Here is a 21,822-nt window from a genome sequence, read left to right on the forward strand (position 1 = left end):
ACCACCAAAATTAAAACTTACTCATCTAAAATTTCATAGATATACAACATTAATTAAATAAATAGATGACGTATGTAAAAATGACATAAAAAATACATTCAAATAAATAACATATCGATATGAAATGAAACATGACAACAATCAATTTTGTATGTTTAGAGATTTGTACGAACACAAATGTGGACTTTAAAATTTCTCTCTTTTATAGGGATTATTTATAATATCTCCATTCGTGTACACATTTTCTATATGATTAGCACCTAAGATGTATGTTTGTACATACAAATATAATTACTTCCTCGTTAGAGAAAGAGAGCAAAATATTACTTACAAGAGTGGAAACTTCTCCTTAGTAAACGTGTTTTAAAAAATTGCGATTTTGAACTGTTACAAAAATGTATAGTGATACTTAGAGAATGATTTTCTTATAAATAATAGAAAATAAACAAAGAAAATTGATATTAAGAAAGGTTTACTGAAAAATTAGGAGATGGTTGGAAAAATTAGGTAAGAAAAATGAAAATTTACTGAAAACCCCCTTCTAGAAGTGGGTTTAATGATTGGAGGAGAAATTTAAAATTAAAATTGAGGGAAAAAGAAATTCGGCTAATTTAGAGAATGATCATACGTTTATAAATAAAGAATATATATCTATTATTGGTACGAGGCTTTTTTAGAGAAGTACAAAGTAAATCCATGAGAGCTTATACTTAAAGGAGACAATATCATATCATCGTGGAGAATCGTCGCTATGGTTTTCTAATAAATTTTGTGGCGGTTGTTGTTGAATACAGGCCCCATTGCATGTGAATGTGTACTCCTATCGTGTGTCCAAAACTTAACAAATGACAACTATGAAAAACAACAAGACCCACTGGATCATTTCTTCAACACGTAGTACTTGAAATAATGTCTTTGTTTGACACCTAAACAGATAGAGACTTAGGCTGTCTATTAGAGGTAATGAGTGTAGTCTATTAGCCTTTATGTTTGAACTCAAGTGATTGTGTTTTAAGCTAAATATGTAAGTTGGAGTTCGAGGAAGTTGGAATTTAGTGATATGATCCAACTCGAGATTTTTTTTTTTTTTTCTAAGAGTTCAAGTTCATTACTAATATATATTGTCTTTTTCAAACTTTTCTTTTTGAGTTTTTTTTCTAGATTTTCAAAACGTGTCTTCTATGGAGAGGTTTCTACACACTTATAAAAAATGTTTCGTTTTACTTCTAACTTACGTGGAATCTCACATCATCAAACTTGGAAGAAGCAAGTTGATATGAACTAAGAGACGTCAATCATACAATATGTTTCATTGAAGATGGAAAGAAAATATTGTTGAAATTATCAAAAGATATTTCAATTCATGCCACGTCGAATAATGATTAAAAATTTCATGTTATAAATTTTGGGTGGATTACAATTTAGAGTAATTTAGAGTTATTTACTTTATGAATGTTAAAATGCTTTTAATAGTTTCATTTTGAGGCTATATAAAGTCATGTTCACTCCCTTCGGAGCTCAGCCTCTTCACTAGCACATCGCCTGGAGTTTGACTCTGTACCATTTGTAACAGCCCAAGCCCACCGCTAGTAGATACTATCATCTTTAGACTTTTCCTTTTCGGCCTCCCCTCAAGATTTTTAAAAGGTATAAAAATGGTGTGAGGCCAATTTTGAGAGCTAAGAACTAACCGGAGCCATGGAAGGACTAATCAATATCATAGGACTAATCAAGGTACAGTTAAATATCGGAATGAACAAAGCTCATTAAATTACAGAGAAGGAAATGCCTCATACCAATGAGCTTTGTTCATTCCGATATTCTTTGTTTATAAACTTAGGATCATATTCTAAATTAGCCGATGTAGGACTTTCATCATCCAACTAAAGCCAGAGTTTTGAAAGTGAAGAAGCAGAGTTATAGCAAAAAAAAAAATAATAATAATAATAATAATAAATAAAATAAAATATCATCGCCCAAAGTTAGCCTTAACCTAACTTTTAGTAAAATGATTTATAAATTTTAGGAATAAATTTAAGAAAATGATTTAGATATTAAAAAAAGGGAAATTTTAGAAATAGATGGACTAGTATCCCTCCACCCTACTCAGTTTATCATTCCAAGAAATACAAAACACAATGCTTCCAGGACTTGACATGCCGCGAATCCTCTTGAAAGAAAGGAGTGCCTTCGAGAACGCGGACACAGGTGGTGCACGGCTATCGTCAACTCGTGCCGTAAGGTGTTGGGTTAAGTCCCGCAACAAGCGCAACCCTCGTATTTAGTTGCCAATCATTGAGGTTGGAACTCTGAGCAGACTGTCGGTGATAAGTCGGAGGAAGGTGAGGATGACATCAAATCATCATGCCTCTTATGCCTCGGATAACACACGTGCTACAATGGCCGAGACAAAGGATCGTGATATCGCAAGGGTAAGCTAACTCCAAAAACCCATCTTCGATTAGAATTGTCGGCTACAACTCTCCCATGAGTGTTTTAATCTTTCCTCGATTGGTCTTAACAAAGAGTACGAATGTATAGTGAAAGAGAGAGGAAAGCTGAGATTTAGCCACTCCCTCAAATCATAAATCTTGAATTTATAAGTAAGAAATACATATTGGTCGATGATTTTTTTATTTATTTATGAATATAAAATTTTAAAATTTTATATTTATTTGATTAGGTGGAAAAGGGTTACCGGAAGAAGAGGTTCGGAGGTACACAAGGTCAATAATCAAAGGCTTAATTCATATTCATAAGAATCAATACATTCATTGTGATTTGAAGCCGGCGAATATCTTATTACTGCCGAGGAATTCACGATTTGAGGCAAAGATCGGCGATTTAGGGTTGGCGAGGAGAATGAGCAAGACAAAGCAAGGGTATTGTTTGGGAGGGACATTGATGTGTATGGCGCCGGAGATGTTGATCGAACGTGCAAGAATCGCCGAGTGATATTTGGGCACTCGGCTGCGTCGTGCTCGAAATGCTCACTGGTAACTGCCCGTGGCCCGCCACGGACAGGGACGGGATGCCGATGATTCCCGAAGGGTTGTCGGAGGAGGCGAGAGGGTTTTTGAAGAGTTGTTTTGTGAGGAAGCCGGAGTTTAGATTCACGGCTGAGATGCTGATGTTTGTGCCGTTTGTGGCGGCGGTGGCGGCTGAGGAGGAGGAAGAAGATTTAGTGACGGCTCCAATATTTGTGGAGAAGAGGAGGAGTTCTAAGAGGCAAAGAACTCCAATTCAAGCTGTGTGAATTAAGTTCCACGATTGTTGGAGTGTAAATCTGAGAACGGTGCATTTAGAATAATATTGACTTCTTTCTTTCCTTTGCTTAGCTTAGATTGACCTTTTTTTTTTTTTTTTTTTTTTTTTTTTTTTTTTTTTTTTTTTTTGGTATTTATTTGTGTTCAATTAATGATCTTTGAAAGAAAGAATTTGCCTCTATCTTCTTCTTCTAAATTGTAGGGTTATATATACATCTCATTCTCAAGATTGGTAATAGTTAGGTTTCTATTTAGTTTTTGAAGTTTAAGGAACGGATGGTCCTCCCTCCATTGACCCACGACCCCGAAGATATTTTTGTGATAAGAATCAACACATTTTTTTGTTCATCATCGAGAATTTTAGGTAATAATAAATCATGTCAACAAATTTAGTGGATACGTTAATAGTCAAATCGTCTTTTTATTAGTTGTCATCTAACGGCTCATGCGCCCTTTTTAATCAATTAAAATGGTCGTTTTTTTAAATTTCTAGATCAAATAGAAACTTATCTCTAAACGTAGAACGAAAATCATATTTTATGTTAAATTACGTAGAACTTAACATATTTTTATGTTTTAAAATATATATATATATATATATATATATATATATATAGAACTTATACAAAAAAGAAAGAGAAACATCATGTCTCCTGCTTTGTGTCAATAATGTCTTAGTATCAATCTTATGTTACATCAAACCTTACCATAATACCATAAAAGTCGCAATAATGCTTAAAGTATGATAATAACTTTAAAGCATTTTAAGAAATCGATTAGAGGTTTGGATCTCCTCCACGTATCGAGAAACATGAAAATTTAAACATTATAAAGTTCAATTAAGGTTGAATTTATGATTGGTTTTCGATTGATTTTCATGGAGACGCATCCAATCCAGCATCATTGATTCACAAACGATTCTTAGCTACAAACCAAAAAAAATTATTAATACTTACAAAAGGGTGTTTTCTGCTCAAAGTGGAAGAGATGAACTGCGTGTGCAAAGACTTCACATTTCTTTGAACAAGTTTGGTAAAGAGTTCTGTGCCGTTGGAGCATTGGCTGTTAAGCTGAGCTGAGCTGAAGTGAGAGTAGAGTTGTTGATTTGATGGGCTCATGAAGCATGAGTTGCAGAGTAACAGGAGGGTGCAGCAGCATGGTTGGACCACACAGAAACTCTCCAGAATAGGCGCTGCTTGCGTTTCGGTTGACCGAGCAGCTCCGACTCCGATCGACGCAACATTTCCCACATCACCTTCACATCTTCATATCCACAGGTTTCTACATCATCATGGAGCTTCTTCAAAAGCCCTCCTCCTGTTAGCACAAAAGTTCACATCATTGCTTAGCTTAGCTTAGGGTTCTAAAGAGCAATCTTATGGATGAAAGATTAGTTCAGTTCATATTATGAAAGATTCCTTGAGGGATGGGGCCACCCAACAACCAATTCAGACTTGAATGGGCCTAATTTGAGCCCACTCCTTTTAAAGGGACAGGACTGACCTAACTCCACCCCACCTCATCTCTCTCTCTCTATATATATGTGTGTGTGTGTGTGAAGAGGGTAGAGGAAATTTGTGGTGCGACTTGGACAATACTAAAAAGAGTAGAGACAGGCAGGCCTGTTGGCGTTATGGTTAGAATAGCAATAGAGGACAAAACCAAATCAAAATGGGAGGCCACTAGCTGAAAACTAATGCGCATTTGGAGACCGTCGTTAGTCTCAAGTGGGACAAATGACTGTTAAGAATCACAACAAGACAATCAAAACTGTTATAAGAAAAAAAACTTTAAGCATAAAGGTGCCTTTAATCTTTCGCTCTGTCTACAACTGCATTCCTGCAAGTGGGGACCTATTTGTGCATTATTAATGGGGAAGTGTCCCCAAAAATATAATACACATTCAAAAATAAAATTAAGTTCATGCAAAGGTTCTGCAAGATCGCCGAATCGTTAAGATGATACTTAGATCAAAGATTTGAATCTCATTATTAACAAGAAAATTAAAACGAGTAGTTTGAATATAAAGCAAGATGTCGGTTTAGAAATTGAATTCCCTAAAATGAAAGTGTGGTTTAACGATAGAAACATCTGGCTCATAAACTAAAATTCCTACAATTAAAGGAATTTCATATTCAAAATCATTTTGGTGATATTTTTGGCTATATATATGACAAGTCCAATCTCACCGCTAATAGATATTGTCTTTTGATCCGTATAGCTATCAACCTCACAATTTCAAAACGCGTCGGATAGAGAGAGGTTGACATATCCTTTATGAGGAATATTTTGTTCCCCTCTCCAACCAAGGTGAGATCTCACAATCCATCTTCCTTGGGGGCCAACGTCCTCACTAGCATAGTACTCGGCGTCTGACTCTGATACCATTTGTAACAGTTCAAGCCCACCACGAGTAAATATTATCCACTTTCGCCCGTAACGTATCGCAATCAGCCGAATACGTTTTAAAACTGTAAAGCTGGTGGCGACCAATAAAACGGATAATATCTATTAACGGCGCGCTTAAGTTGTTACACATAGATACAATAGTCACTCTCAAAAATAAGAATAGATGGGCCAATGTCTACGGAACGTTCCTTGTGATTTTTCCTACCAAATTATTGTACTGGATAGGTTGAATAATCACATGGCCATTTACAATTGCCTTATAACATCAACTCTCTTTATCTCTCTTTCGCTATCATAGTGGTGGAGATTAAGTGGCTAATAACCATTGCATACAGACCAAGGTATAACATATAACCTATTTAAAGCGATAAAGCTCATAAAGAAAGAGGAAAAGATTAAGAAATTAGTATTATGAACCGTATTTCACCTTTCGGTTCACTTGGTGGCTCCTTTCGTCTTTTTCAAATTTATTTTACCATTAATCGAGAACGAGATTTTTTTCCCCTCTTAATCGCATACCATAATATTATGCAGGAATTTTGATTGTAAATGATGATTCAAACAAATTCTTATGCAGGAATTTTGATTGTAAATGATGATTCAAACAAATTCTTATGCAGTTTTCAACTCCAAATGGCAGTATCGAAACAATAAATGGAAGAAGAAAAATCAGAAACCATAGAGCAACAGAAATTCAGCAATTCCATCAATCCGAAGCAAATCAAGCAGTGGAGATCATCACATTCAATCAAATTAAGCCATAATCAAACTCCGATTCGAGAAAAATTAAAATCGAAAGCGAAAGAAGAAGAGTATTAACAAACTAACCGTTCTTCCGAGCCCTAACTCGAGCGGAAACAGCGAGCCAAACTCGTCGGACAGGGAAAACCATCTTGTGCCAAAGCTCCATAAACCGAAGCTTAACTTTGGTCCTGCTCTGGCTCCGCCTCTTCTTTTTCCTCCGGTACCAAAATCCGCCTCCACAGCCGCCGAGTCGAACGGCTATGGTACTTAGACCGGCCAGAACTGCCCCTCTCCTTTCACTCTCGGTTCTTCCAGTGCTGTTGGCTAGAGAGATTGTACAGAACACGGTAACGAAATTGCAGAGCGAGAGAGAGAGAGAGAGAGAGAGAGAGAAACAGAGCAACGAAATGGAAGATGAAATAAAGTTGAAGGGAAACAAATTGAAAACGGGAAGCGCCAATTATAGAGAACCAAATGGGCAGTCGATTTTATATCTGAAATCGAGGCCACCGACACGGGACCGGTTGCCTACGTATACACGACTGTCCCACTATGACTCTCAAACTCCCCGCAATTTTATTATTATTATTATTATTAATTTTTTTTTTATTTGTTTACATTTTAGCTTAATTATAATGGAATATTTTTTAATTTGCCCTTTTATTAAAAAATTATTACATTACTGTATAATTAATCGACACGTTTTAACATCGTTCTTTCAAATTTACTTCAAATAAGTATAAAGTCACGATCGTGTCGTTCTAAATTATTATCTAATATTCTCGTATATTTCTATTCTAATAATAATTTAAAAATATTTATAAAAAGGTAAGATTAAAATTACAATTTATATTTTAAAAATAAATTTAAAAAAACTTAAGCTTTTATTTATTTATATAATTTAACTTTATACTCGTTATTATAATTATTATTTATTTATTTATTTCTACATAAATAATTTGAAGTTACTTTTAAACTTTCCTTTAATAACACTCCATTTAGCGTTCTAATCTCTATTTGTTGCTTTAATAGGTAAAATTAACAATGGTTTTTTCTTTATTGAAAAATAATGGTTTTTTTTTTTTACTTTTCTTTTCTTTTTCTTTTGGCTTAATTAATAGTGTGGGGTCCACAACTTTAAATAAATCTGGTAAAATTATTTAGATTAGAAAGACATTCAACCAGCTTTTTTTTTTTTTTTTTTTTAATTAATAATATTTACAATAATTTATAGATGAATGATGGTGTAATAATAGAGAAAAATATCTTATTCAATAAAATGAAGTATTAATGTACTAAAAACTATGATTTTTGTTATTTATTAATATATCAATTTATAGGAAAAATTTAGTTTATTAAATTTTATTACCTGAGTAGATTTGTTCGAAAATTTAAATTCATCCATTTAAAAATTATTTATTATTTGAAATAAATGGTCTAAATTGATTTATTTATGATCGTTTATAAATCTAATTTATTTAATAAAATTAATAAAAAATTTAAGATTTAAATTTATATTTGTACATAAAATTTAGTTGTATAAATTAATTTTTGGTGGGACATTGATTGTATTCTCCTTCATTTTATCCTTGTTTATTGGATGAATCATGTAAGGTCCAAATACACCTAATAACTTTCCTTATAAGTTATAATTTTAATTATCTAATTAACAAAATTATTAAAGACATTTTAACATGCTTTTCAATAAAATTCTATACCGATCTACTAATATTTCTCATAAGAGTTTAAAATTAATAGAATGTCTCGTAGAGTCAGAAGTTCAAATTTTCATATTTTATCCTTAAATAAGATAATAAATTACAAATATGAAAAATAATAAACAAACTAACGAAAATATGTAGTGAAATTATGTAACACCTATTGCTTAGGATTTGATATCTAATAGTCTTGACATTTTTCTATAGATGTAATTTCGATTCATTCAAAATATATATATAATATCATTTATTCGAAGATTACATTAATTAATTAAGATCTTAAAATTTAATCTTTAATTTTTCGTCCAAGTTTGTAGATTCGATACAACACATTTTTTTTCCTACTCCTTATAAAAATTTCACGTTCTAAATTTATTATATTAATACCATCTCAAAATTTAGTGAAAAATATATTTTAAAACGTCGAATATATATATATACATAAATTATAATAATTGGTCAAAGTAGTTGAAAGTAAAATATAATAATTGAAAAAGTAAGCACGTGATTGGACTCGGGATAGCTGTGTAACACCAACACCGTCATTTCCTTTAGTATTTCATTTTTCATTAAATTGGTAAGTGAGAATAAATTATTATTTATATGTTGTTAATATAATATATATATATATATATAAATTATATATGACAAAATCTTATAAACGTGTCCGACATGCGTCTGTGAAGTCCAGAAGCCCAGTGGAATGTTTTCCAAAGGGGCAGTTTTGACCTTATGAAAAATGTTTTGATTTTTTAATTAAAAAATTGAATATGTATAAAATTAAAATCATTTTATTTTCTTTTTAATCTCTAAATAATCACACGGAGATGTATTTAGTGTCGGCAAAAATCACACGTGGCGGATTTGAAGATGGCTTATTGGTGACCAGGCGGGCCTTGCACACTACACTGTTTTTTTTGTAAAGGACACTCTATCAGCCACTCACTCGGCGACACGTTGCAGCTTCGTTGGAAGCTTCCGTTTGTCTTTCCCCGGAGAAAATTTGAAAATAATGGGACACGCAATCACAGGAAATTTTCAAAATAAGAAAGGCAAGGAATAGATATATTATTTAGTCGTTCATTAATATTAATCCAGATTGGTTTCTTTCTATAGAAAATAATTCGATTAAGAATTCTTTGCTAGATGAACACGACTCTCTATAATGGTATGGTATTATTGTCCACTTTGAGGATAGACTCTCAGCGTTTGGCTTCTCCAAAAGAGTCTCCTACCAATAGAGATAGTTTCCATTGATTATAAACCCATGATAACCCTTCCCTAAATTAACCGATGTGGGACTTTCATCCAACACCTCCCCTCGAACAAAGTACGTCTCCCTTTAATCGAAGTTCGACTACTTTTCTTTTTGGAGTCCTTTGACATGACTAAGTTTTAGAGCATGACTATGATACCATGTTAGATGAACACGATTCTCCACACTAGTATGATATTGTCCACTTTAAGTATAAGTTCTCATGTATTTGATTTAGGATTCTCAAAAGACCTCATAACAATTGAGATAGTATTCCTTCATGATCATTCCCTAAATTAGCCGATGTGAGAATTTCATCCAACACTCTCCATAGTCGATGTGAGAATTTCTCCAACACTCTCCACGCCATTAAAAAAAAATCGATAGTATAAATTTGGTTTTAAAAAAAATAAATAAAAAGAAGAGTAATATGTAAAATAAACTTAGGGCAATTATATACCTTTAATAAACTAATTTTATTTTTAGAAAAACAATTTAATTAAAAACTTCAAGCTGACAACGAAATTATAATTCCATTAATAGAATTGATGTTGGCTATACTTCAAGTCCTGAAATAAAAAACAGTTGGGACTTTCAGAGCATAAAAAAATAATAATTTGAAATATAATAATATATAAAATTAAGAATTAAGGGTTAGTTTGTTACTCCGTCGAAATCAAGAGAGGTGTCGGTGTTTTTTTAGAGACATTTGAACAGAACAACAATTTTTTTATTAAAATTTATTTAACCTTTAAATCAAAATATCTCATTTTAGAATTAAAAAAAAAAAAAAAAAAAAAAAAAAAAAAGAAAGATGGGGTGCGAACTTCGTCAACTTCAACAAAAAAAAAAAAGGAAAGATTTTATAGGTAAAGCCGCTTTTCACTCAATCTTTTATTCGATATGCTTTTTTTATTTTATTTTATTTTATTTTATCTTATTATATTTTTATTTTTTGAACCGAAGCAAATCTAATCTCAAGATCAACCATGGTTCACTCATGGTCAACACATATTCCTATAATCGAGTTTGTTCACAACTTTAGCAATTTAATATTTAAATTTAACACTTACAAAACTATTTTCTATTACTTTTAAATCTTAGCATTATATGTTCAATACATTGAAATGAAATTTAAGCTATTAATAACGTCCATTCTAATATTGTCACAATTAATGTTATTTTTGTTGGATGATGAAAGTCCCGCATTGATTAGGGAATGATCATGAGTTTATAATCAAATAATACTATCTTCATCGGAATGAGGCCTTTTGGGGAAGTTCAAAGTAAAGCCATGAGAGCTTATACTCAAAGTGGACAATGTCATGCCATTGTGGAGAGTCGTGTTCATTTAACATGGTATCAGAGTCATGCCCTAAACTTAATCGTGCCAATAGATTGGTAAATCCTCAAATGTCGAACAAAAGACTCCAAAAGAAAAGGAGTCAAGTCTCCTTGAAGGCAGTAAAAAATGACTAAGACTCCAAAGGAGTCGAGCCTCGATTAAGGGGAGGCGTACTTTGTTCGAGAGGAGGTGATGAAAGTCCCACATCGACTAATTTAGGGAATGATCATGGGTTTATAATCAAATAATACTCTCTCTATTGGCATGAGACATCTTGGGGAAGCCCAAAACAAAGCTATGAGAGCTTATGTTCAAAGTGGACAATATCATACCAGGAGAGTCGTGTTCGTCTAACATTTCTTAAGAGTAAAACCCGAATAAATAAATTTAAGTGTACAATAAATATAAACCTAAAAAGATTAAAACAAATTACTTGTGAAGATATTTTTTACTCTTTTTTTTTTACTGTTCACCGACAAGAAAGAAAAAAGGAAAAAAAAGGAGGTGTGCCAATTAAAATGTGGAATAATCTACGTGGACCGACACACAGGATGTCCCATCTAGGCAAATTTTGATAATTTCCCATAATTTCATCTAACTAATTTGTCCATTAGTCTAATTAGAGGTCAACAAGGCATTGAAAACAACGACTTTGATGGAGGCTAAATGATTAAAGCCTAAATAGATGTAAATTAAGCTTTCTTGAAGGTGACCCAATTGGAAAGAAAAAGATACCACTAGGGTAGGGACTAGCCTTGCCTAAATAACACCAATAAATACAAAATCCAGAATCCAAATGGATGTTTCGGGAGGCCTTAGTCATCTTCCATTTGGGTTTCGCAAGGACAACCCTCCAATTATGAAGATTGTTTAAATCATGACCAATTAGACTTCCAAATCAAGGGCATACCTATTATAATCCAATCCAAATGACTGACTATTGTTCTGATCTTTAGAAGATTGAGGCCCCCAAAAGAATAATATCTAATACCACTTTGTTCTCATCATGGAATATATAGACAAATGAAAATCAAATCAAGAAGTAAAAGATATTGTTTGATCTTAGACGTAGGACTTCTGTTGCTCTATTTCTATCATTCTGTATAAATATGTAAGTTTCTTTGATATTTTTTTATGCACTATGTGTATGCAAACATTTCATTTCAATTTCTTATCTAGAAAGGGCATATCTAAAAGGATATTCCACTTGTGAGGTCTAACAAGGGTTTGAAAAGTAAGAAGCACAAGTTTCAAAGGAGGAGAATTGTCCAAACGGCCAAAAAGAGTAATACTATTTTGATGGTCTTTATGTTGTTTTCTGCCAAGAGATTTGAAAATTAAGAGGATGTTTGGCTTGCAATTTTAATAAGCCTATTCCTTATTCATTCATGAATTCATAAGAAGGGGAAAAAAGGAAAAAAAAAAGAAAAAGAAAAAAAAACTGTAGCCTAAGGTTGGAAAACCTAAGTTTGATGTTCTTTATTTTATTTTTTTGCTTAGTCATTTAAGAAATGAGGAAACTTTGGCAGATAGTTAGCAAGCCTAAGATGGAATTATCAGCCTAAAGCTTTAAATTCTTATATTTAAATGGGTTAAGTTACAAATTTAATTTTTGAACTTTTAAGTTTGAGCATAATAACTTACCTAATAAATTTCTAAAAAGTTTTGTGTTAATAGGTTCATGAATTTTCAAAAATTTTGAATAGGTTAGGAGCTGCCTATTGAACTCAAAATAACAAAATTCATGATTTTATTGAATACAAAAGTAAAGTTGATGAACTTATTTGACATAAAATTGAAAGTTCAAAGATTTATTAGATACGCTATAAAGTTTAGAAACCAATTAGACATAAAGTTGAAATTCGAACACTAACTAACCTACTAGTTGAATAATAAAAAAATAAAAAAAAAAGGTTAGAACTTAAAGTGTATTTTGTATTTGATTTGTGGGGTTGAGACTTATAAAATGACTCGTAAAAGTGTGTATCTTGAAAAGTGAGTTCTAGAATTCCAAGTTCATATGACCATAGGATAAACAGACTCCAACATGGCAAAAAATGTATAGCTTGAGATGTGTACCTTTGCTGTGTAGTTTTCATATTATAGGTATGCCATAAAAGTAGGTAATCAGGTAATCAATTCAAATTCCACAAGCTATGCCATAAAAGTTTAAATAAGCGAAAAGTGAAAGGAGATGTGTACCTTTGCTGTGTAGTCTTCATATTATAGGTTCTTCTACTAAAATATCTAATGAACATCCAATCGGTAGCATAAATTAATGTACCTTCAGGAAAAAAAAAATTGTCGGTTAAGTGAAATAAGATATGAGGATAGACTAAAGAGATATCAGATACCAAATTCGCTGGTACAAAAGTTTTCAATTTTCTATGGTGTCATTATTGAAGAATTGAACAATGATAGCACAATTTTAAAGGCGCCGAATTAGCAGCCGCACATCCATGTTATCAAGCACAATGAAAAGAGACCTGCGTACTTGGCACTGAAGGTTGTGGCCTTCTTAGTCATGGGGAATGCCGAGCCAATGGGCAATCAATATGGGCATCTTTCAGCACTAAACATCTAACCAGTTTCTTCATGATTAAATAGAAAACAAAAGAACGCTAGTTAATGTATATATTCATAGATATATATGCTAATAATTTCGCATCATCATGACTAGATTGCGACGCAACTGTACTGTGATTCAATATATTAAGACATTTGAGTAAGTGCATGCTTAACTTTTATTTATGAAGTTCAAATGCAGGAATTACTGCTATTATAGGATTTATCCAGACTCTAGTATTGCACTATTGCCTCCTGTCATTCTGAAAGTGGTTTAAAATATATACTATCGACTAAAATATCAAATGTTTAGATCTATCTATAGTCTCACTCCTATGTTAGCGGAACACTATAAAAATTAAAAAAAAAAAAAAAAAATTCAAATCTATCTACAGCCCCACCACTATATTTTATTAGCTGAACACTATAAAAAAAAAGTAAAAATTACCTGCGGTCTTGCATTGAACTCACTTGATGTTTAAGTCCAGCAATTGGAAAAGTAGCCCTATTTTCACGTATGATATTCACTTTGACAGTCGGTTAGAAGGATATATTTTAAACTAATAATAATATCAATAAAATGACATCAAAATCTTATAATGAGCAGAGAGCAGGTAAGGTTTGAGACTAACCATCCAAAGAGCCCGCCGAATACCACAGTGGCCATAAGAAGTTTCACTCAAAATTGATCTCTTGACATGACAAATTAAGTAGGTCGCAGTCATAAATGTAACATATATTTATGCAGTGACTAACGATGTGAACCATAAATGCTTGGTTCAGATGTGCTCATAAAAAAAGAGAATTAAGTAACGAATACCGTGGACAATAAAAATACATGAATTCGCTTGTCAATCAATGAAAAATGCGATGTGAACAGATATCACAAAAAAATTTAAGTCACTATCTCACTTTTCTAGCTAGTCGTCCATGTTCTTCATGTATTCTTTTGAAAGCTTAGTCTCCATGACAAATTGCTGTTCCTTGACCAAAGAATAGCCTGCTTCAAGAAGGGTGTCCATTGTTTGCTGTTCAACCAAATACAAAAGTCACTCCATGTTTACCTATACTTTAAGTTCAAGTAACTAGACGATGGACATGGAAATAGTGAATGACATACTTCACTGATTCTGTATTAAATAATAAAGAAAAGAGCAAAAGGACTATATATAATTTTCAACTAAAGTAGTGAGTTCTGTTCTGTTCGTTCCTTTTAACTTTATGCAAATCCAGACAGTATACTCCAGAAGACTAACAGAAAAAATTCATTATATTACCATTGTGGAACAAATTTACATATATACTTCCTAAATATTCCATAGACAAAAGGTAATTATGTGCAACTAGTCATTTTCGATTCAGAGATAAATAGTTGGAATGTCATACAGATCTTCAGAACGAACAAGAAGACGTACGTTTTATTATAACAATTAAAACTTACTGTACAGTGAAGATGGATAATGACCACATTGGTGAAGCGAGGATATAAAATGGTGTGAATATTCATGCTAGACTTCTTTAGAGAGCTACACAGCTTCGCTTCAATGTGATATTAAGTATTATTTATTCTATCATACTGACAATTAAGAAAAATTTCATAAATTAACGTGCTATAGAGTGCTTTCATTGTGAATACATCAACATTATGTATCTATAAAAGTAAAAAAAAAAAAAAGAATTAATAGTACCCACGCATTTGTTGATAGATCAGTCGACTAAGTAACTATTGATCAACATCAAGCAATTAAAGGACTAGCAGAATAGACAAACCAAATAAGCATGAATTTGGAAATGTTATAGATTGATCACCTCTGGTGGTGTGAATGTAGGAAGCTCTTCATTCTTCCTTCTCTTAAGAAGCTTTTCTCCTAGCTTTTCCATTCCTCCAATATCATCAACCCACTGAAACACAAAGGGAGTTCGATGTGAAAATATTGAATTATTCAACTTTTCTAATGGATGGAATGGTTCCTAACACCTTCATTCAATAAATGATTTATAAGAAACATTGATAGTATCAAGGTCTTACAAATGGCAATGAAAATGTTATATACCTTAGATATGGATGTATCATATGTCCGTGACCTTAGAGCTCCATAAAAATCCAAAGCTGAGAAAAAAGAAAAGGATCAATTTTTAAATGTAAGATAATGATGATACGTTCACAACTTTGCTTTGAAAGTTAAGAATGCTGTACGTTGTGGATATTAGAGTGTCAGAGACAGAAAAATATCGTCCGAGACCTTCTAACCTCCCTCACTCCCCACAAATCATACACCAAAATTTTCTCTTTTTGTGTGAAACATACAATTGTTGGCAGCTATTTACATTTGTGATGAAACAAAAATGCTACATAAGTATATTGAATTTACAAGATACGACTATATGAATATAAAGAATTTTCATGGTCATCGTCCAGCACTCCACAAAATACACACAAAAAGAGAGAACGAGAGAGCAAGAGTGACCATGATACTACTTCAGGTTCAACTTATTGGAATTTATAATTGATCCTCGCTAAGCGAAAAGGAGTCGCTTTCCACAAACTTGTTGGTGGTATCAACCCCAATTTGAAACCTTTAAAATTGCACAAAAAAGGTTTCTTACCTTGGTTAGGAAACGTGTTTACGATGTCAATGACCTGAGCCCTGGATATCCCATCCTTCTCATACATTCTATGAACAATATTCACTATGTCTTCGCGGTTAGGCTGCCTGTTACCAAATCACATTTTAGAAGAGGGAGGTTTAGCTATAATACTATTTATGACTTGAAAAACAAAAGGAAACAAGAGGGTGAGTATCACAAGTATAGAATGTAACTTATACATTAGGATCCAAACATGATCACAGATCTAAATATATATTATAACTTATACTAGTACAATATATTATAACTTCTTTAAGAAGTTAACAACGTAATAATCTTGAAAACAATTAATTTCATACCAGTAGAATTTTTCCATCCTGCCATCACGAATTAAGGGAGCATAAATAGTTGAAAAATCATTTCCAGTAAGAATGATCGGAATTCTGTTTGTAATATCTGCTTCTCGCCAATCTTGTCCAATGCTAACTCTGTTAGGATTGTCAGCTAGATTCATCAGAGTTCCAGCAACAATTTGATTATTGACTGTCACCTGTGTATTCTCTAGACAAGAACAAAATATAAGCATACTAATTATATATGGTTGAATAAATACTTCAATATATAATATAATCTAATAAAATTTAACTCCAAATGTTAATTTGAATTATCTTTAAAAGAGGTAACAGATGATGCGTTAACGTTATTTTTATTCACTTTTTTTTATAATTTTATGTCTAAGTAAATATAATCTTACCAAATCTACCAATGCCAGCATCAATGTCATTGATCATCAAACAACTCAACTTCCCCTGAAATGGTCAAGAAAAGCCCCGAAGTCATACATTTATTTCTGAATGCATTGAAAATAATTTATAATGAAGAAAAAGTTGGACAGTAGAATTACCAAAAGAGTAAAACAACCATACAAAAAAAAAAAAAACAAAAAAAAAACAATTTCAAAACTGATTGTTTGTTTGAAATAAACTTTTGGGCAGCCCTGAATGAAAACATGACCAACTGAACACAGAGTTGTTCAACGGGCACCTAAGTGGTAAGTGCATACACTGCATGGCCTACGAAAACAATAAGCGTCTCTCATGTTATGATTTTTATTTATTAAGCATCTATAATATGTTCTTCAACTAATTATGAATCATTTTGCACTTTGCAGTTGCACCTTGTATCACATTATATTCACAAAAGAACTCACAGAAAGTACAAATTATATGAACAAGTAAGAAATACAAAGTAAAGAACGCCAATTCATTTGCACATAAACTTCTAAAAGAATCCAAAAGATCTTTCAAATATGTAAGAGTAAGACCATGATGATAGAGTAGATCACAAAGTGACTAGTGACTTTTGACAATTCAAATACAGGTCTGAATAAACACTTCAGATTTGCAAGATCCAATAACATAACTAATGTCAGAAAAAAAAAAATGGTACCAGTCGCATGACCTATGAGAAAGTTCAATCAATAAATAAATGAACAATATGAAAAGTTCAAAATAAGTCACGCAAAAAATAATTGATATTTATAGCTAGTTAAATTAAAACGAACTTATCCAAAGTCCACCTTGTAATATTGTCAGCCATATTGAAACAGGGGATGTCTTTCCAGAATATATATTTTTTGTAAGTTTTCCTGTTAATGAGGACATAAAATAATAGAAGGCTCATCAAAAAGCTACTTTCTCGACCTTCCTTCTAATGTTGTCTACACAAATCAATGTTTTTCGCAGAGCAGTTGCAGTCAAATCACTAAATATATAAAAGAACAGACCCTAAGGGTGACACTTCGGCACTAGAATAAGAAGGGATACTCGATAGAAAAATATGGAACATTGAGCATGTGGAACGGCACTTGGCAACATTTATGATTTAACCCAAGACATACATATATCTAGACTGTAAGTGGTAAAGTTTCTAACTTGATTCTGGACCACTTGAGAAGCTGTTCTATAGCGTTCACGTATCAGTTTTCCTGGTTCACCTGTTGATGAAAGTTCACTATTGGCATTCCAATTTCCACTCAAACATAAATACAAAAGCTACAGACTTGTGCATGCATAGAACCGAATTTTTTGCTCTAGGAACTGACGCACAAACTTTTTCATGTACCAAATAACTGCGTGAGTTGACCAATTCATACGTGTTTTAGTAGAGAGAGATAGAGAGACTACAACTGAGAGAATATTAATCGATATAATTACATAGCTAATTTACAAAAAAATATCTAAATAACCTGATTAAAGAATATGAAATGCTTTCACCTTTCAAAATTTTCATTCAAGCTTTTCAAGAGGCCGTAGACTTGGTGAGAAATCTATTCAACTTGACCCATTAATCCACCATCAAGTTAAGGACTAAAAGATTCAAATAAGTCATCTTGGTCCTATCTTACCAGCTCTTTCTGATTCTAATTCACCAGCGGACATTATCACGGGTTCCACTCCCATGGCCTGGAATATAAGTTCAGTCTGAAATGACTTTCCTTGACCCTTTCCTCCCCAAATACCTGTAATACAAAACATTTATATTTCCAACTGCCCACTCATCCCTTATGGAAAAAATGTGGAACTGGTCAAGATAAAATTTATCCAGCCTAACCTACAAATCAAAAAATAAAAATAAAAAAAAAATAAAAGTTTCTAGCACTATCATGAAGTTAACCATGTCAAGATTGATAAGACACTGATTCCATTCTCAAAAGGCAAAACTGATGAAGATTCAAAGCAATGGAATAGACTCTCATTGACACATAAATTGATGAACTTTTCAATAATAGGTTTTTAACATTGTGTTCTAATAAATTGACTATAAAAGAATTTTGCATTGAAACCAGTAAATTAAATGAATGCATACCTAAGATAAGGGGAACTTTGATATTGAGAAGGTGAACTATGAAGTTCTTCACAATGTGGCATACTGCACAACAACAGAGACCATGTTAACGTGTGTTAACTTAACTGCTACTTGTTTGAACTCATTTCATTAAAGAAGGTAGAGTCTTCCGGCTAAACTTCTCCGTTTTAAATTCCTAAAGAGAAAAGTACTACCATCACATCTTCATGCTGCATTTCTCTTCCAGTGAGTCAGATTACAACAAAAATACTAGCTTACAATCAGCAGAAAGGCTCATTAGTCCTTTAAGTGGAGTTCAAATACATCACGACGAAAGCTATAGAAGACAGAAAGAGGTCAGACCATCTTGTGACCAATTTATAGCATTTAATATGAAATAATGACTTTCTTATCCAACAATGAGGATTTTTGTTGATTTTGTCGTGAATTAAATTGTCATAGAAGCTGTAGTTGATGGATGGTTAAGTGCTTAAAAGAATTCCCTTTCTAAAAACTCAAAAAAAAAAAGTATCACAAATTAAGATCTGTATTTCAACTACTGACAATTTATTCACTGTTATTCTGCAGTTCGCCTACATAAATACATTTGATGAGAGCTTAAAGAACCAAAACACGGCCATAAGTTTTTAAAAGGATATCAAGTACAATACAGAATGAACAAACAATATATACATAAATTTCTTAAAGTGAAGTTGTCATTCATTGGTTTTATGTAACTAAATTGTTAAGATTTAAATATGATCTTACATCTAATAGCAACTGAATTACTGTTCGAATCTAAAAAGAATGCAACAAATAAAGTGGAGTGCAACACAGATATTAATAAAGTTTATTACTTCTTCAAATGTAATTCATCACATGCCGTTTGTCAATACCAAGATCCAAGGAACTTACCAACTTTATCCTGTCAAAAGAAAAAAAACCAATGATAACAAGTGCAAAAAGACAGGTTATTGAGAGATGATCATTTTCAAATAATAACACAAAAGATAGCAGAAACATAAAAAAGAGAAAAAAAAGTAAGAAGCTGAATGCTACAGACATTTGCATCTAGACCATGAACCAGTGGTGGTAAAATTCACATTTCTTTCCTCGTTGTAATGTTAAAGTTATAAGGCAAATTGCGATTCCAAGTACAGGAATTAAATATTTCAAAATCAAGGAGCACAAGAACAGTGTACATTACACTTACAGGAAATATCAATTCAACTGAACAATAATGAAGAACAAAGAGAAGGATCGATAATTCAAAAACAAACTGAGGTGGAACGACAAATTTACCATGAAAAGAGAAGCAATGTAATAATCTCCTTCATGATTCAAAAAAAAAAAAAAAAAAAAAAAAAAAAAAAAAAAAAAAAAAAAAGATGCAACGATTAACCAAGGTGGAAATGTCCCAAGTTCTACTCGAATTTTAACTAAAGTTAACAGGCTCAGTTTGATTCCAAGTACTGGAATCAAATATGTCAAAATCAAGAGCACGAGATCGGTTGACGTTGCACTAACTGAATATATCAATTCAACTGAACAATAAGAACAATAGTGAAGAACAAAGAAGAAGAGTCAATAACTAAAGAAAACTGATCCCGAACGAGGTAGAACGGGTAAAATTACCATGAAAACAGGGGCAATGTAATAGTCTCCTTGAAGGTGCTCGAACGATCTAGTGACCTTCTGGCGGTAATCAAACACAATGTCCGCTACAAAGAAAATCAACACGAAAACGAAAACACGAACAAAACTGAAACCATAACCACAAAATGAAAAGGAAAGAACAGTGATAAATCGGACACTTACAGTCTCTGCCAAGGAAGTTTCCGGCGAAGAGATCGTCGATAACGCCAGCTCTAGCTCCGACGGCGATGTTCATGTTATCTGCCTCGCTGCCAAGCCTATAGAGATAGTCCTTGCCCTCAGAGTCCTTGGCTTCCCAGGAAGATTTCTCCGACAGCCTCTTCGGCTTCTGCGAAGGCTCGCCGCCGCCATCGCCTTCACCGGAAACATCCTTGCAAGATCGAATGGAGAAGGAACGAATTCGGCTTTTTCGCGCGATAATTGAATTTTTGTAGTGAAAGAGTGAGGGAAGGGCGACGCCGGATATGGCGATAGCCATTTTTGTTCAGCCGAATTCGGCATTTTCGGATTTAAATATGATTTTTTTTTCTTCTTTTTCTCTCTCTTCAGTTGGATCGATTTATGGATTCGGTTTATGTGGTTTTAACCGTTTTGTTGAGGCGGGGGGCTTGTTTGGACATGAGAGTTCACTAAACGCCACTGGAATAGCAAACCGAACAACTCCCTCGAATTTATTATTGACAAATGATTAAGCATTTTTTTTTCTTCAAAAATCGATTTTAAAAACTATTTTCATAAATATCAATTCAAATTTTAAATTAAAAAAAAAAAAAAAAAAAAAAAAACTCAAAAGTTTTTTTTTTTATTTTTTAATTTTAAAGATATTCTTTAAATTTTTGTAAAGTTTACCCGATTATTAAAACTTTTGAAAGTTTATAAATATTTTTAAAGTTTATGAGTTTAGGAGTATTTTTTAGAAAAAAAATGTAAATTAGCTACAAATTTTTTTAATAAAAATACTTATTTAAGTTAAAATATATACTTAATTTTTATGGGTTAAATTAATAAAGTAATTTACTTCAAAAATTAATCACAATATAACACATCCTTTTACTAAAATTTAGTTTAAATTAAATTAAATTCGTTTGAAAAATTAAATTAGAAATAAAATAGGTTTAGAATGAGAAATATAAATAAATTAAAATTGAAGGTATTGTATTCTATTGATATTCATAAGCTTAAATAAAATACAAGACGCATATAAATGAAGAAAATATAAAATAATTAAATATTAAGAGTAAAATAAAATATCCTATAAATCAAATTATAAATAAAAAAATATTAAAATATAATATTTGAGATATATTCTATAAATAATATATACTCTAAATATTATATTTCAATAAAATATTATAATCGTTTGTTCAAAGAAGTTCACTAGTCGTAATCCATAATCCATAGATGTAATTCTAGAAACCAAACTAATGA

At 32.2% G+C, this 21,822-nt stretch overlaps 2 protein-coding genes and 1 pseudogene across 2 annotated transcripts; 1 reads left to right on the top strand and 2 right to left on the bottom strand.

The window, feature by feature from the left end:
- The first annotated feature begins 2,156 nt into the window (after positions 1 to 2,156).
- LOC147787655 (mitogen-activated protein kinase kinase kinase 20-like) lies at positions 2,157 to 3,743 on the top strand (annotated as a pseudogene).
- Positions 3,744 to 4,105: 362 nt separating this feature from the next.
- Positions 4,106 to 6,888, bottom strand: LOC147787656 (uncharacterized). The gene is made up of 2 exons (XM_087118891.1): positions 6,504 to 6,888; positions 4,106 to 4,583 (listed from the first exon to the last, which is right to left on the bottom strand). Exons 1-2 carry the CDS (start codon positions 6,583 to 6,585, stop codon positions 4,381 to 4,383), a joined length of 285 nt encoding a protein of 94 aa, XP_086975017.1. The 5' UTR covers positions 6,586 to 6,888; the 3' UTR covers positions 4,106 to 4,380.
- Positions 6,889 to 13,936: 7,048 nt separating this feature from the next.
- LOC111779282 (P-loop containing nucleoside triphosphate hydrolases superfamily protein) lies at positions 13,937 to 20,912 on the bottom strand. Its single transcript, XM_023659398.2, has 12 exons — positions 20,557 to 20,912; positions 20,374 to 20,459; positions 19,654 to 19,663; positions 18,760 to 18,822; positions 18,299 to 18,412; positions 17,826 to 17,887; positions 16,646 to 16,700; positions 16,251 to 16,452; positions 15,910 to 16,016; positions 15,357 to 15,412; positions 15,112 to 15,204; positions 13,937 to 14,330 (listed from the first exon to the last, which is right to left on the bottom strand). Exons 1-12 carry the CDS (start codon positions 20,870 to 20,872, stop codon positions 14,223 to 14,225), a joined length of 1,272 nt encoding a protein of 423 aa, XP_023515166.2. The 5' UTR covers positions 20,873 to 20,912; the 3' UTR covers positions 13,937 to 14,222.
- Between the last annotated feature and the right edge of the window lie 910 nt (positions 20,913 to 21,822).

This window comes from Cucurbita pepo, chromosome 17 (genome assembly GCF_057944985.1).
Source record: "Cucurbita pepo subsp. pepo isolate OVF chromosome 17, ASM5794498v1, whole genome shotgun sequence".
Classification (NCBI taxonomy): Eukaryota; Viridiplantae; Streptophyta; class Magnoliopsida; order Cucurbitales; family Cucurbitaceae; genus Cucurbita; species Cucurbita pepo.